General features: G+C 38.9%; 1 protein-coding gene across 4 annotated transcripts in view; it reads right to left on the reverse strand.

The window, feature by feature from the left end:
• The window catches only part of LOC130916506 (protein arginine N-methyltransferase 8-B), a 50,463-nt gene that overhangs the window by 30,921 nt on the left and 3,607 nt on the right, over positions 1-15,935 (reverse strand). For all 4 annotated transcript variants that reach the window (XM_057837283.1, XM_057837284.1, XM_057837285.1 and 1 more), the window contains 3 exons: positions 15,509-15,664; positions 6,038-6,101; positions 62-195 (listed from right to left, as the gene is read on the reverse strand). In XM_057837283.1, the coding sequence (XP_057693266.1) occupies positions 62-195; positions 6,038-6,101; positions 15,509-15,664 (354 nt within the window). The remainder of the gene's footprint in view (positions 1-61; positions 196-6,037; positions 6,102-15,508; positions 15,665-15,935) is intronic.

The following is a 15,935-nucleotide window of genomic DNA, read 5'->3' on the forward strand; positions in this document are numbered from 1 at the left end:
TGGCAAACATAACATTTTTACATGAAATCTCAGTGTTATTTGTGTGATCTATCTTGTGTACCAGCCACTTGTCCCTGGCAAAGATGACCGTGTTCAGCATGGATTCATAGAAGAGACAATAGCCCATCCACTCTGATATAATGATGTCCACCTTCTCCACAGGGAGCTCCACTTTTCCATTAATGATGGTGATCACTGAAAGACACACTTTGAAATCTCATCAAAATATTCTCGTTTTTCTTTTATGACAAAATCTTGAATCCATCATACAAATATACGATTCCGAAAGGAATGCATGCAGTTGTCAAGAGAGGAAATATTGAGGACTGGATGTGGAAACATTGGCGTAATTGTGTGAGAAAGGGATAGACGAAACCACAAAGATAGGGCGCCTATACAACATCTTACCATTATGGTGATCTTAAGAAAATGTGTGGCGCAGCTGGAGGTTATCCAGAGATCTTGTGCTGACTATGGCTTTTTCTTGTTCGGTCCCAACTTTTTGAGGCTTGATGCAAGAGTCAGTCTTAACCACATCTGAGCCCTGTAACTCCTCTAGGTGATTGCTTTCTTTGTCTTTGATGTTTTCTTTATCTCATGCCAAAAACTACAGTATATTCTTATCTCATTTATGCACATACGGTGATTAAATTTACTACAGTGCTATTATAGGCCGTTTTATGGAGCTACGGTGCTGAAGTCAGAAGCTTGGCAGTTCATTATGGTAGTGGAAGCTCGTTTGCATTTCTATACGGCAGAAACATGATATGGAAATCAATTAGGCCAAAATGCTGAGCAGTGACATACAGTCCCTGACAAATGTCATGTCGCTTATCCATTTTGTAGAAACAATTGCTAATAACCTTTTAATTGACTTTTAATTGTTCAATTGGTTTCAGAAGTGGCTCATATGAAAGCTAAGACCCTCCCAAATGATGTTGAATGTACAAAAATATCTTTCACTGAAAAAAAAAAGGTCAAATTTTGGCAAGACAAAAGTTTTGTCGCCTACAGAAAATAGTGTGGAAATTGAACAAAAAAATGTACTTAAAATACAAAAATATGTTACCTAACATAAGCGAATTAAGTAGTGGTGCTGTGAGATCCAAATGTAATATTTTGTATGACTTCCATGGGCTCCGGCAAGGATTCATACAATTTATTGATGAAGTCTTCAGGAACATCAAAGAAAGCAGTCTTGCATGCCTCCCAGAGTTCATCAACATCCTTGGGTTACATCTTCCATACTTCCTCTTTCATCCTACCCCAAAAATGCTCAATGATGTTCATGTCTGGTGACTGGGCTGGCTAGTCCTGGACGATCTTGATCTTCTTTGCCTTGAGGCACTTTGAAGTAGAGATTGAAGTATGCGATGGAGCACCATCTTGCTGCAGAATTTGTCCCTTTTTATGGTTAGGAATGTAAAAGGCAGCTAAGATTTACTTAATTCCCTCATGTAATGTAACATATTTTTGTATTTGAAGTACATTTTTTGTTCAATTTTCACACTACTTTCTGTAGGCGACAAAACTTTTGTCTTGCCAAAATTTGACCTTTATGTCTTCATTAAATGATAAATCTTTTTTCAGTGAAACAAATATAGCTTTTTACACTCAACATCGTGTGGGAGGGTCTTAGCTTTCATATGAGCCATTTCTGAAACCAATCGAATAATTTAAAGTCAGGTTATTAGCAATTGTTTCGACAAAATGGATAAGCGACAAGACTTTTGTCAGGGACTGTAGTACTAGACGACTCTTGGCCCCATCTTTGGGTTCTCCTATCACTATGGGTTGCTAATGTGGCATATATACAGGGGTTGGACTAAATAATAGAAATACGGTACCTAACATTTCGGCATCATAATCATTGAACATAATTGTTAAAGAATGGCATGAGGAGCATTCTCATGAAGTTAAGCATCTCGTATGGCCAGCACAATCCCCAGACATTATTGAGCATTTATGGTCAGTTTTAGAGATTCAATGAAGACGTCAATTTCCACTGCCATCGTTTCCAAAACAGTTGGAGGGTATTCTAACTGAACAATGGCTTAAAATTTCTTTGGAAACAATTCACAAGTTTTATGAATCAATACTTTGGAGAAGTGAGGCTGTAATTGCCGCAAACGGCGGACCTACACCATATTAAATTAGTTTTTGTTGATTTTTTAAGGCGTTTCCCATTCTTTCGTCCAAACCCCTGTTCATTAAACAAAAACTTCTTTTCTAAAATGATATAAATCAATTTGTATTATTATGAAAATTATTTATCCAGACCAGTGGCGGATGCTGGTCTTTCAATGAGGGGATGCTCAACGTGAGTCCGCCTGTGAGTACTTTTGACAAATGAGGGGCTAAGCCCCATCTGCTGCTCGGTTGGGAAAGCAACTAAAGTGCCAGAAGTCAAGTCTCCAAACACAAGCAGCTACAAAAAGAAAAAGAAAAAAACAGAAATAGAAGGTCAATTTTTCGCTAGTCATTTTTAACAAAGCAAGTGTCGCTAGGATGATTATGAAAGTCTCTGGTTCAACTCAGAACAACGGAATGAAAATTTTAAAATGCCTCCTGTGGATGCTAATATGGCAAGATCACTGATTCGCTCATTTCCTTGTCAATCAAAAAGTGAATCAGCCTCAGACAGATCATCCAATCATCATGCAAAGAAGCAGAGCATCCGGGCCAGCTGTGCCGTGACCACTGCCCATAGACCTCCAGACATGCACAGTGTCCGATGAGTGGGATAAACCCAGCCTTTAGCCAATGACTCAACTGGTTTTGCTCTAGTGGAACAATGCACTTTCAACTCTGGGGACGCACAGCGTCAACACTGTGGACTGTGGAGCTGTGCGAATGAATGAAAAGCTCACTACATCGTAAATAGTGATAAGAAGTTAATTCTGAACCAAAGTTGAGCGTGTTCTAGTGCATATTTATCCAAAGACGTACACACAACCGTACAGGTAGTCCCCGGGTTACGACGGACCCGCGATTTCGACTTTACGACGCCTGTGTCTTGTCATTTTTTTTATTTTTTTATCAATGTTGAGTTTTGTTCTGTGATGCATGCTGTTATTTTGGTGCAGGAAGTGTAGAACATGAAGCGAACGCATGTACAGAAGCGCCCGCCCACCCTACACAGGCAGACACAGAGCAGCCAAGCGGCAGAGGTGACAGCCTGCGCGCATATTTGGTGCTTGTGAAGCATCCAGAGGCGACGGCTGTATATAAGCCCTTTTGTACTGTTTATTGTCCGTTTTCAATTGTGATCTATTACTTGGGGCGAGTTTATGTGATTGTTTTTGATAATGTGCGGACCCTAACTGATACATGCTAATCGTTTGTTATTGTCTTATCAGTAGCTGCTTGTAAACACAAATTTGAATTGCTATTATTAAAGATGAGCTTGATTTAATTTCATTTTATTTTAGTTTCTTTCTGCATGTGTTGATGTCATGAACAGCTGAATAACATGCAAACCACACGGACGTCTGACATTGTTATTTCGGTGCTTAGCTCACTGTCTAGCTAGGTAAGTGCAATGACGTATAATACATGTTATGGATAGTTTATAAAATTTAGAGGGTGTTTTGAGTTATTTAAAGGGTTAGTTTCAATTTACGTGGAAATCTGGGTTGCATTGCCAGCGCAGGAATGAAACCCGTTCGACTACCTGTATACATTTGATCACTTATTTTTTGGCGTTTTGGGGGAAGCTGAGCTTCCCTTGCAGTCTTAAAGCAATTGCCACTGGTCCAGACCTCCATATTTGCATATGTATTTTCCCCCAGCTAACACAAGTCAATATAAGTTAGACAAAAAAATTTTGCACTTAAAATTTGCTTTACTGACTCACTGCTATTAATACAGATAGGCTTCTAACCAATTTTCATTCTTTTGTTATCAGTAGTTTAAATAGTTGCAGCACTGCCGACCTTCATCTGCATCAACTGCATCACAAATATTTTCTGACAAAAATGGGTAGAATCTTATTTTGTGTAGGTAACCAAGCTGTAATTTAATAATAAAATATACCTCTTTTTCAAGCTTTGACAAATAAATGACATTAAATATTTTTTCTCCAAACTACTGCAAACTTTGTTCGCTTTTTAAAATTTATTTAACTGCTAATTGAATAGCATACAATTAAATATGTGTAGTTGTTATGTGGTTAGACAGAGATTTGCAATTAATAAATACCGTATTTTTCGGACTATAAGTCGCACTTGAGTATAAGTTGCACCAGCCTTAAAATGCCCAACAAAGAGGAAAAAACATATACAGTGGGGCAAATAAGTATTTAGTCAACAACTAATTGTGCAAGTTCTCCCACTTGAAAATATTAGAGAGGCCTGAAATTGTCAACATGGGTAAACCTCAACCATGAGAGACAGAATGTGGGGGGGAAAAAAACAAAAACAGAAAATTGCATTGTTTAATTTTTAAAGAATTTATTTGCAAATCATGGTGGAAAATCAGTATTTGGTCAATATCAAAAGTTAATCTCAATACTTTGTTATGTACCCTTTGTTGGCAATAATGGAGGCCAAACGTTTTCTGTAACTCTTCACAAGCTTTTCACACACTGTTGCTGGTATTTTGGCCCATTCCTCCATGCAGATCTCCTCTAGAGCAGTCATGTTTTGGGGCTGTCGTTGGGCAACACGGACTTTCAACTCTATGATTTTCTATGGGGTTGAGATCTGGAGACTGGCTAGGCCACTCCAGGACCTTGAAATGCTTCTTACGAAGCCACTCCTTTGTTGCCCTGACTGTGTGTTTGGGATCATTGTCATGCTGAAAGACCCAGCCACGTCTCATCTTCAATGCCCTTGCAGATGGAAGGAGATTTTCACTCAAAATCTCTCGATACATGGCCCCATTCATTCTTTCCTTTACACAGATCAGTTGTCCTGGTCCCTTTGCAGACAAACAGCCCCAAAGCATGATGTTTCCACCCCCATGCTTCACAGTGGGTATGGTGTTCTTTGGATGCAATTCGGTCTTCTTTGTCCTTCAAACACGAGAACCTGTGTTTCTATCAAAACGTTCTATTTTGGTTTCATCTGACCATAACACATTCTCCCAGTCCTCTTCTGGATCATCCAAATGCTCTCTAGCAAACCGCAGACGGGCCTGGACGTGTACTGGCTTCAGCAGGGGGACACGTTTGCAGTGCAGGATTTTAATCCCTGGCGGCGCCTTGTGTTACTGATAGTAGCCTTTGTTACTGTGGTCCCAGCTCTCTGTAGGTCATTCACTAGGTCCCCCCGTGTGGTTCTGGGATTTTTGCTCACTGTTTTTGTTATCATTTTGACGCCACGGGGTGAGATCTTGCATGGATTCCCAGATTGAGAGAGATTATCAGCAATTGGTGGTTGACTAAATACTTATTTGCCTCACTGTATAAGTCGCCCCGGAGTATTAGTCACATTTTTGGGGGAAATTTACTTGATAAAATCCAACACATAGAACAGATTTGTCATTTTGAAAGGCAATTTAAAAATAAAAATACAGTTGAAAACAACACGCTGAATAAGTGTACAGTATGATTATGTTACATGATGCATGAACAACAAAATGCGAACGTGGCCGGTATGTTAACGTAACATAGGTATTTTAGTTATTCAGATAACTGTAGCATAAAGAACATGCTAACAAGTTTACCAAACCATTAGTGTCACTACAAAACACCAAAATATCATGTGAAATGATATAATAATGTGTTACTAATTTTACAGATAAGTCGCTCCAGAGTATAAATCACACCCCAAGACAAACTATGAAAAAAAAACTGCGACTTATAGTTCGAAAAATATGGTAATTGTTGTACAAAGTAAGTGAAATGAAACAATTTTCCATGACACCTGTGAAAATCTTCAACAGTACCCCAGTGTGCAAAGGGAATCACTAGTTTACTCTACACAGCTATATAAGCATTTAACTCTTGAATTGGAGTTTGAGTTGCACAATGGTAGCAATTAAGATGTTTGCGTTAGATTGTGCACTATCATCAGAAAGATGAGTAAACTCTTACCGCTGTCAAGGTGATTGGACTTGATGATCCTTTCTGAGTGTTCAGAAATACTTGAACATTCAATCTGGGGGAAGACGGGAAAGAAAGAAAAAAAATGCACTTTTATCAAGGAGGTCTGTCTGTCATTTCATAGTAAAGAGATATTATTTCATGTCCGAGTCAATGTGGCATTATGAAGTGCGAGGTTATATTCGAAAAAAATCAACTGCACATTATGTTCGATTTCTCTGGGGTAATTTGGGAAGTGCAACCGCTGTATGTCAGGAGAGCCATCTGGTTGACATAAAAAATACATCAGAAGTGAAAAGAGATTAATGAAGTCTTGATGCATTGGACTAAAAGACATCAAGCTATGAAGGAAGGTTTCAAGCTGGGACTTAATGAAAGCCTCTTGGTATGAATACATTGAAGAATTACTGTAGGTCTTTTGTTTTAGAAAAAGAAAATGATAAGCACAAAAACTGAGGACACTCCAACTGTGAATCACACCATAAAAGAAATAGCATCCCTGATTTTTATTCATAAATAAAGATCAAACCTCCACTTTGACATTCCTGTCTGTGGTTGTTTTCGATCATTTAAGACGGACAATCAGTGTATTTTGTACATGCACAATTTTATCACTTTTGTTTTTCTATCAAAAAAAACAAACAAAACAAAAAACAACTGTTCACTGTTGAATGGCTTTTGTTGCGTATGAATGTCTTGTGAACTTATAACAATAAGTTAAAAACTTGTGAACGTCTTGAAGAACCAGTGCACCTAGTTTTTATGGGAATTTTTAAATTGACATTGTCAGTTTTTATTAAATCTTTGTCGACAAGATATAAAGACATTTTTTTGCAATTTTTTTTTTTCTTTTACAGAATTCTTACGGTCTACTAGTTTGATGAGGTGTATAACCACTATAGAGGCACCGATACCGATACCAGTATTGGCGGCGGGGCGGGGGGGAGGGGCATCCAGCACTAAAATGGTAGTATCAGTATCGGCGAGTGCCAACAAATAGGGCGCCGATACCATTTACCGGTCCAGTATTATAACACTTGACCACACCCTTCGTTCTCCTTATGCTCACTACACTGTGCTGTGTGATGACAAGTGATCACTTTGCATGCCAAGCAACTATTGACCTGCTCCAGACCAATGAGAGCGGGCCAATAGCCGCTCTTAACCAATGCCGGGGCAGTTTTTTCATATGGAGGAAAAACAAACTGAAACTAGGAGAAGAAAATGTTGATGGTCTAGAAATATTTCAGAGTTTCTGTCGAGTACAATGGCTGCATGCAAGATTTGTGGCCTGAAATTTTCAAGAGGTGAAGTTAAATTGGCCAGTTTCAATACCTCGAACCTGATAAAACATTTGTAGACGAAACATTTGAAGGAACACAGAGTTTGAGGCTCCAACAGCAGCAACTGCAAGCAAGAGAAAGGGGAATGGACCGAAGCAACAAAACCCTGGTAAGTTCACTTCGTAGGAAGGAGCAGTGGGACGAGAAGAGTGAAGCAGTATGACAGGTGTCTGAAAAAAATCACCAAAATGACTGTTCTCTGTAACCTGCCCCTTACCTTCGTTGAAAGCGTGGGATTCCAGCTTTTTATGCCTCACGCAATACCCGAGTATAAGGTCCCAAGTTGCAAATACATTAAGGAGATGACTATCCTGCACTAAAAAATAAAGAAACGAAACATGTTTTAGAAAAACTGGAGATGGCCGGGGCCATAAGTTTTTCAACCAACGTAACGAGCAGCCAAGTCTCCCGACTTTCCCTGCTTAGCTTGACAGCCGACTGGAAAGCGACGAGCGTAGTACTTCATGTGAAGGAACTCAAGAGATCACACACCGGCCAAGCTATTGCTGCTCAACTGAAGCATTCCGAAGTCAAAGGTACTTTACTTTTCTTGTCTTTTACTGAAAGAAATGCCGCAGTAATTTGACACCTGTTTCAAAAGGGCTGTAGAAGTAAGCAAAGTAAGCTAAGATAAGTGGTTAAATTATGTGCGTGTGTCTGAGAGAGAGAGTCTTCACTTAGAGAGAGAGTCTTCACTTTGTATTGGTCTTTTTCCTGTTTCACAATTGTAAGCAGCAGCCTGACAAAGCCACAATATCAATGATTTCACATCACATTTCAAGTATGTAGCTCTTCATACATTTATATATATATATATATATGTTAGGGCTGTCAAACGATTAAATTTTTTAATCGAGTTAATTACAGCTTAAAAATTAATTAATCGTAATTAATTGCAATTAATCGCAATTCAAACCATCGCTAAAATACGCCATTTTTTTCTGTAAATTATTATTGGAATGGAAAGATAAGACACACGACGGATATATACATACAACATACTGTACATAAGTACTGTATTTGTTTATTGTAACAATAAATCCACAAATGGCATGAAAATTATTTCTGTTAAAGTGATCCACGGATAGAAAGACTTGTAGTTCTTAAACGATAAATGTTATAGTTACAAGTTATAGTAATTTTATATTAAAACCCCTCTTCATGTTTTCGTTTGAATAAAATTTGTAAAATTTTCAATCAAAAGTAGAGTTAATATAATAAAAAGAATAAAAATAACAATAATAAAAATAGAGTGACCAAAGTCTAAGTTTTACGTGTATTTTGCATAGCTATTTTGATATGGAATGCCAGTTCATTTTGCATGGTTGTTTAACTGTGAGTCAGAATAGGGCCTCATTACTATAGACTGAAGTGCTTTTCTTTATGTGAACATTATTTTTTTTGGGAGAGATAGGAATATTATTTTTGTTGTGCTTTCACTAAACGATACTTACAGTGGGGAGAACAAGTATTTGATACACTGCCAATGGGTTTTCCCATTGGCAGTGTATCAAATACCTGTTCTCCCCACTGTATGTTTGTTGTGAAGGAGTTGCCAATAAACGGCACGGTCCAAAGAACACCTTTGTCCACTCGACTCTACTGTATAACATATATCTGTACATATCTTACAAAATACAACAAGAGACACATAATTGCCACTAAAAGAAAGAAAACTCACCGAAATATGTGTGGAGCACAAATAACAATTTGCATTGCATTGTGAATACAGCATAAACGTCTCACAACTACTAATTCTCCCACGTTTAGAAGAAATAACATGAGTATGGAACGGCGCTGCCCCCAAGCGGCCGGTGGCATTCTCTTCACTCTTAATGTGCATAAACGGCCTCATTGTAATCTGTTTGAGGCAATATGTGAGATGGTCATTCACCCAAGCGCCAGCAGAGGGCGGCAAAACTCCATAACAAGTGAGCGTTTCAGTCTACTGTCATTTAAATCTGTCTGAGCGGGACATCTGCGTTAATTGCGTCAAATATTTTAACGTGATTAATTTAAAAAAAATAATTTAATTAATTTTAATTAATTAAAATTAAAACTAAATTTAAAAATTAATTAACGCCCGTTAACGCGATAATTTTGACAGCCCATATATATATATATATATATATATATATATATATATATATATATATATATATATATATATATATATATATATAATAGCTGTTAAACGATTAAATTTTTTAATCGAGTTAATTACAGCTTAAAAATTAATTGATCGTAATTAATCGCAATTAATCGCAATTCAAACCATCTATAAAATATATATATAGATTTTTTTTTTCTGTAAATTATATATATATATTCTGTAAAATAAATTTTTGGAATGGAAAGATAAGACACAAGATGGATATATACATTCAACATACGGTACATAAGGACTGTATTTGTTTATTATAACAATAAATCAACAAGATGGCATTAACATTATTAACATTCTGTTAAAGCGATCCATGGATAGAAAGACTTGTATTTCTTAAAAGATAAATGTTTGTACAAGTAATAGAAATTTTACATTAAAGCCCCTCTTAATGTTTTCGTTTTAATAAAATTTGTAAAATTTTCAATCAAAAAATAAACTAGTAGCCCGCCATTGTTGATGTCAGTAATTACTTACACAATGCTCATGGGTGCTGAAGCCTATAAAATCAGTCGCACCCAAGCGCCAGCAGAGGGCGCCAAAACTCCATAAAACACAATTAACAAGTGGGCATTTCACTCTACTGACATTTAAATCTGTCTGAGCGGGACATGTGCGTTAATTGCGTCAAATATTTTAACGTGATTAATTTACTAAATTAATTACCGGCCGTTAACGCGATTATTTTGACAGCCCTAAAATATATATATATATATATACAGTGCTGCTCAAAAGTTTGTGAACCCCCTCAACATTTTGGAATTTTCTATTATTTCAAACTGATTTCCTAATCAATCAATTCAGTATTTTTTTTGTTGTTTTTTTAACAGTTGTGTTGTCGAGACTAAATTAAAAAGAGTTTTCATCAACTGATGTAGGTGCAAAATTGAACTGTTTGGTCACAACCAAAACCGCCATGTCTGGCGAAAAGTCAACACTGCATACCACCAAAAGAACCTTCTCCCAACAGTGAAGCATGGAGGTGGGAATGTCAAGATCTGGGCTTGCTTTTCATCCTCAGGACCTGGACAACTCCACATAGTCCAGGGAATCATGAATTCTGAGGAATATTGTCAAATCCTAGAACATAACCTGACGCCATCTGTTTTGAAGTTAAAGCTTGGCAGAAGGTGGATCATGCAACATGATAATGATCCAAAGCATTCCAGCAATACAACCAAGGAATGGCTGAAAAAGAAGAAGATTCGTGTTCTGGACTGGCCCAGTCAAAGTCCTGACCTAAATCCCATTGAAATGCTGTGGCGGGACCTGAAGCGAGCAGTTCATGCCAGACGCCCATCAAACCTCTCTCAACTGACTGCGTTCTGCAAGGAAGAATGGGCAAAAATCCCCCAAAGTAGATGTGAGAGGCTGATTAGTCACTACAGAAACCGTTTGGTTGAGGTAATCTCTGCAAAAGGAGGCGCAATATCCTATTAACTGAAGGGGTTCACATACTTTTGCACACATGATATCTGAGTTTTTCTTAAATCAACCACTTTTGTTAAATAAAGAATGACAATATAACTATTTCTTTTGTTTCAGTCCATTATTTGGAATGTCAGTATTGTGGATTTGGGTATAACTTAACATTTAATAAGGTTATTTTAGTTTTTTTTACAAAAAATCTGACCATCGCTGTGGGGTTCACAAACTTTCGAGCAGCACTGTATATATATATATATATATATATATATATATATATATATATATATATATATATATATATATATATATATATATATATTATATATATATGGCGGAAGACAGGCAGGACTGAAAAAGCATATGTCCGTTTTACCCTGGAACCCCCCGTTTACAGACGTTGCGCAACCGCTTTTGTTTCAACCCAGCCATAAAACGAAGGTAATTTATTATATTTATTATTCAAAATGTCTGTCATTTTTAGCTTATATTTCGTTTTTGTTTAAAAAAAAAAAAAAAAAAAAACTTTAAAAAATTATTCACTCGCATATTTTAAACCTTTAAACAAATTACATCACAATGAAAAAAATATCTACCTCATGACTATCACTTAATTGTATTTTTTTCGTTACTGTCGCATTTTGTCCGATATTTTAGATGATAAATGATTGATCCAAACAAAGAAAAATTGAAAAAAAAAAAAAAAAAAACGTTTAAAAGGGTAAATATATGAATGTAATATAAATGTAATGTAATGTATGAAATATCTCGACCACTCCTTGATGTCTGCGATTTCTGCACCACGACCCTTGTCATATTACAGTGTTTCACCCATAAAATCTCCCAAAAATCCAGCAGTGGCCATTCACAGCTGTGTCTCAACACTCAGTGATACAAAATCCAGCAGTGGCCATTCACAGCTGTGTCTCAACACTCAGTGATACATGCTACATGGAGTTTTTTTAATCGAAACAAGGTAAGTACGCGATAATATCTCATTAAAATCATGGCGTCTTTATTTCTGCTTTAGCAGAATTAACCTCAAGTTTGGGTTTTGGTGTTTAAAAAATACATTAAAAAAAAAAATCCCTCCTGTTCAAACCCCCCCCCCCCCCCCCCCCCCCCCCATGTCAAAGTGTATGTAGTACTTGGGTTAGAGTTTGATTTTTTATAATGCAAATTGATGCACTTTAAAATGTTTTCTGTTACTGATTAAAGAGGCACTGCAGTCATTTTTTTTTTTTTTTTTTTTTACTAAATGCATGAAATATGCTTCATGATTAGTGCTGAAAATGTGCACAGGCTGAGAACAATTGAGTGCTGAATCTCTTGAGTTATAGCAAGAAACTTTTTCTCTATCAGAACTGCCAGAATTTTTTGAGCCGGCCATAAACTGGGTGGAGTGACATCATCTGGAACTCCTGCTTTCTTGCCCACCCCTACTAGCATATACAAACCCAGCGCGCCATCAGAGGCTTTCCACCATAATTGCAGTTTGCCCATTCACTTCACCATCAAGCTGTGTCACCAAGTTATACCCCCTAAACCCCCAAATACTTCATCACACGCTAGTTTGTTTTGCAAAAGATAGTGACAGCAAAACTACATTGACATGTCCTTTATTGAAGTAAAGTAACAGTGTACTGACTCACGTTACTTTTTGATCAATCATCCAGAAATCCATCTGTCCTTATCTTCTGTATCCGACATGAAGAGTCGAGCCAAGTTCGCTCATCCAACTTGTCAGGTTCCCTTAACAGAAACGTTACTTCAAACATCCACAAACCATCCACAGATTGTGGTGTAACTCGTGCAACACTGCCAGACAGTCTTAGTAACGCTGTGTTCGCCATAGGACATCAATCTATGACTGTAGAGACACTTGGCTGTTCTTTGATCATCAATCCATTGCTTGAGTTGGTCTTCCAATCGTGTAATCTTGCCTTATTTACACGGAAACTTAGCTTTTTCTTATTTACTTGGCGAAGCTCAGTGCCTACAATACTGCCAACAGCCAGCTAAATTTCAAGCAAATTGTAGCTGACCGTACGCATTTACAACGCCAATTTCTGCACAAGCTGCCGCTTGCCTTCGGGCAATCAGAGTCTTTGCTTGTTAAGCCTCTTGTTAGGCTCCACTGACAAGAGAAATGCTTCTCCTCACTTTCACAAAGCCTCGCTGGCATGGTAAATCAGCTCTGTAGACATGGGAACCATCTAAACTCCTAAATATCATCAATGTTGTAACAAGCTATGGTAACAAGTAAACATTTGGTGTGGTTTGAGCACAGTCAGTGGACATGCCTAAAGTGTCTGAGAGCTGATGGCCAAGCCTTATTTTTCCCCTTTTCCACATTTTTAACCGTTATTAAATACAATTAGCTTTTTTTCCCCTTTTTTACCTGTCCTGTTCAGCTGCTTAGCCATGGAGTATGGAAATATGAGTGTCTTTATGGTCTGAACAGTTTTAATGTGTCACATGGGAGTTTGATATACTCCCATTGTGGCTGTTCATTATGTTTTATTTATTAGGAGAAAGCAGCGAATGGGATGTGGTTTAGGGGGAACAGAAAGAAAGGAAACAGAAAAGGAAAAGAACAAACAACAACAACAACAAAAAAAACATTATTGAACGCTGATGCTACCTATGAACATAGTGGTGCTATTGTAATCTAATTATATTAACCCGTTGCCACCATGTAGGTGGGCCTGGTACCCGAGGAGAAAGAAGAGGGAAGGTAAGTCGAAAGGAAACGGGATTGGGGCTGGGGTTGGGGCATGCAAAATTTGAGGAATCCTTTAATATGAAAATCACCTGTAAGTGTTGATAGGTTGACATCCTATTCAGTGATACCTGATCACTAATCCTGGCACCGACAATCTAATTTACCTGAGTGTGCTCAATTGTTCCTAGTTATGCTTGAACCCAATCTGACATGTGATAGTCTGCAGAAAAGTGAAAATGCTGCATGGAGGTCGCCACGGGGCCCCTGCACCACCCCCGCCATCGGGGGGGTTGGGCAAGCACGACACACCACTCCCCCTGCAGCTCTGGCAAAGGGGCTGCCATCATACCCCGGGGACCCTGGGTATTACCCCAGACCATCCGTGCCCCCATCAACCAGCCCTCAGGGAAAAGACCAGGAGATGTTCCACCATCTCCCACATCTGCCCTTACCAACACTCACCCATCCGGAACCACAGCCACTGCTGCAACCTCCCACCCAACAGGGCACGCCGCAGGACCCCCATGGCCCACTAGGCCCAGGGCAGGAGAGGATCCCTACGTGGAGGGGGTGACACTCTGCCACCCAGTTAGTGATCTGCACTGGGACCCATGAGGGACGCTCGAGTAAAAAAGGGAGAGGAAGGCGGACGTGGGAGAATGTCGAGAGGCCGCCGCAGGGTGGCGCGGGACCAGAGCTGCACCACCCACCCTTCCGCAACCGACAGCTCAGATGAAGAGAAGTTTGGGACTCACCCACCGCCCTTTTACTGTGGCTGCCAGATCCCTGACTGGCAGCCACTACCCAGCTCCGTGATGGGGTTGTAAGGGGAGCGCAGTGACATAGCCGTGGGGAACTTCTTCCTGGCAGTACCTTAGTTTCTTTGCAAGACAAGTCATTTGCTAAAATGTTATATGTAAGTCATATTTTATCATTTGATGACGGGATGCAAAAATGTAATGCACATGTGACCTTATGGGATCAGTTATATAGTACGTCTCCTGGACATATGGAATCCAGCAAGTGATTAATTGTCACTCCTGAATATCAATTTCTTTCTTCTTTTAAAAAGGTACACATGATAGTATCGTGTTTTTCTGGCTAGTTGCCCAGCTTTTTCACCTCAGTGGCCCCTGTTTTAAATGATGCTTTTTTAACTTTTGAGTAAAACGGTATGGGTCTGTCTTTTGTGAAGATTGTCATTCTCAAAAGTGGACTCAATCCCTCAAGTCACAGTTCCATTTTTTTGTATGTTTTGAGTACAGCCAGATGGGCATCAGTGACACAAAGTGAGTTGAAGCTGAAACATAAATGCTTCTAGAAAGAGGGGGGGCCGGGAGGAGAAAGGCAAATACACAAGCAAACGCATAATGTCAAGCAGTACCTTACAACATTTTTGGCAATTCCAAGTTAATCGCTCTTCCCCTGAAGCAAATGTGTACTCCCTGGCCCGCTCCCAAAATAGGATCCATGTGTTTATTCTGAGCAAGTGGCGTGTATCCTCAGACATGACCTGACTAGCAATGACTTGCGCCCCCGGTACATTGTGACAGAGAGGACTCTTAAATCGTTACTGCACGCCATGTGTACGGGTGTAAGAGGCCATAACATCTTTATCACCTGCCTGTGAGATGGGAGATTCCTCTAAGATTATACTAAGCCTGACCCATGGTGCACTGGTTCAAATAAACAGTGTGGTCACATCGACAGAGGCGCTATCATAGTACACGCTCTCAAAAAGGATTTAGGGGCTGATGCTTTGCCATGATAGAGCTCCGTCATATTCGGACGCTTGAGTTACTTACACCGTACACATGCTTTGCTCCTGCCTTGGCTGCAAACATGGATAAGATCCCCGTGCCACTTCCAACATCTAGAACTATTTTGTCCTTGAACACATGCTTGTTGTGGTACATGGAATTCCGGTAGGTGAGTGTCCTCACTTCATCTTTCAGCATCTCCTGGTTTAAATGGACAACAAAAAACAACAATTGTTTTACAGACAAATACTGCTCCACTCAACTGGTACTGTACAGAGGTGCTGTTTATCATAACAAAAATTGCACAGCAGTCACAACAACTGCTGTTAATAGTTCTCAAGTGGACCATTTTCTAGACTTGTTTCGTTTGCACAAGTTCCATCTAGAAGTGTACGCGCTGCAGTTTTGCTGTAGCAGGGGAACAACTAAAAATTCGATGTTATAACAACAAGCATGCAACAGCAGGATATAC

Source organism: Corythoichthys intestinalis, chromosome 5, assembly GCF_030265065.1.
Source record: "Corythoichthys intestinalis isolate RoL2023-P3 chromosome 5, ASM3026506v1, whole genome shotgun sequence".
Lineage (NCBI taxonomy): Eukaryota > Metazoa > Chordata > Actinopteri > Syngnathiformes > Syngnathidae > Corythoichthys > Corythoichthys intestinalis.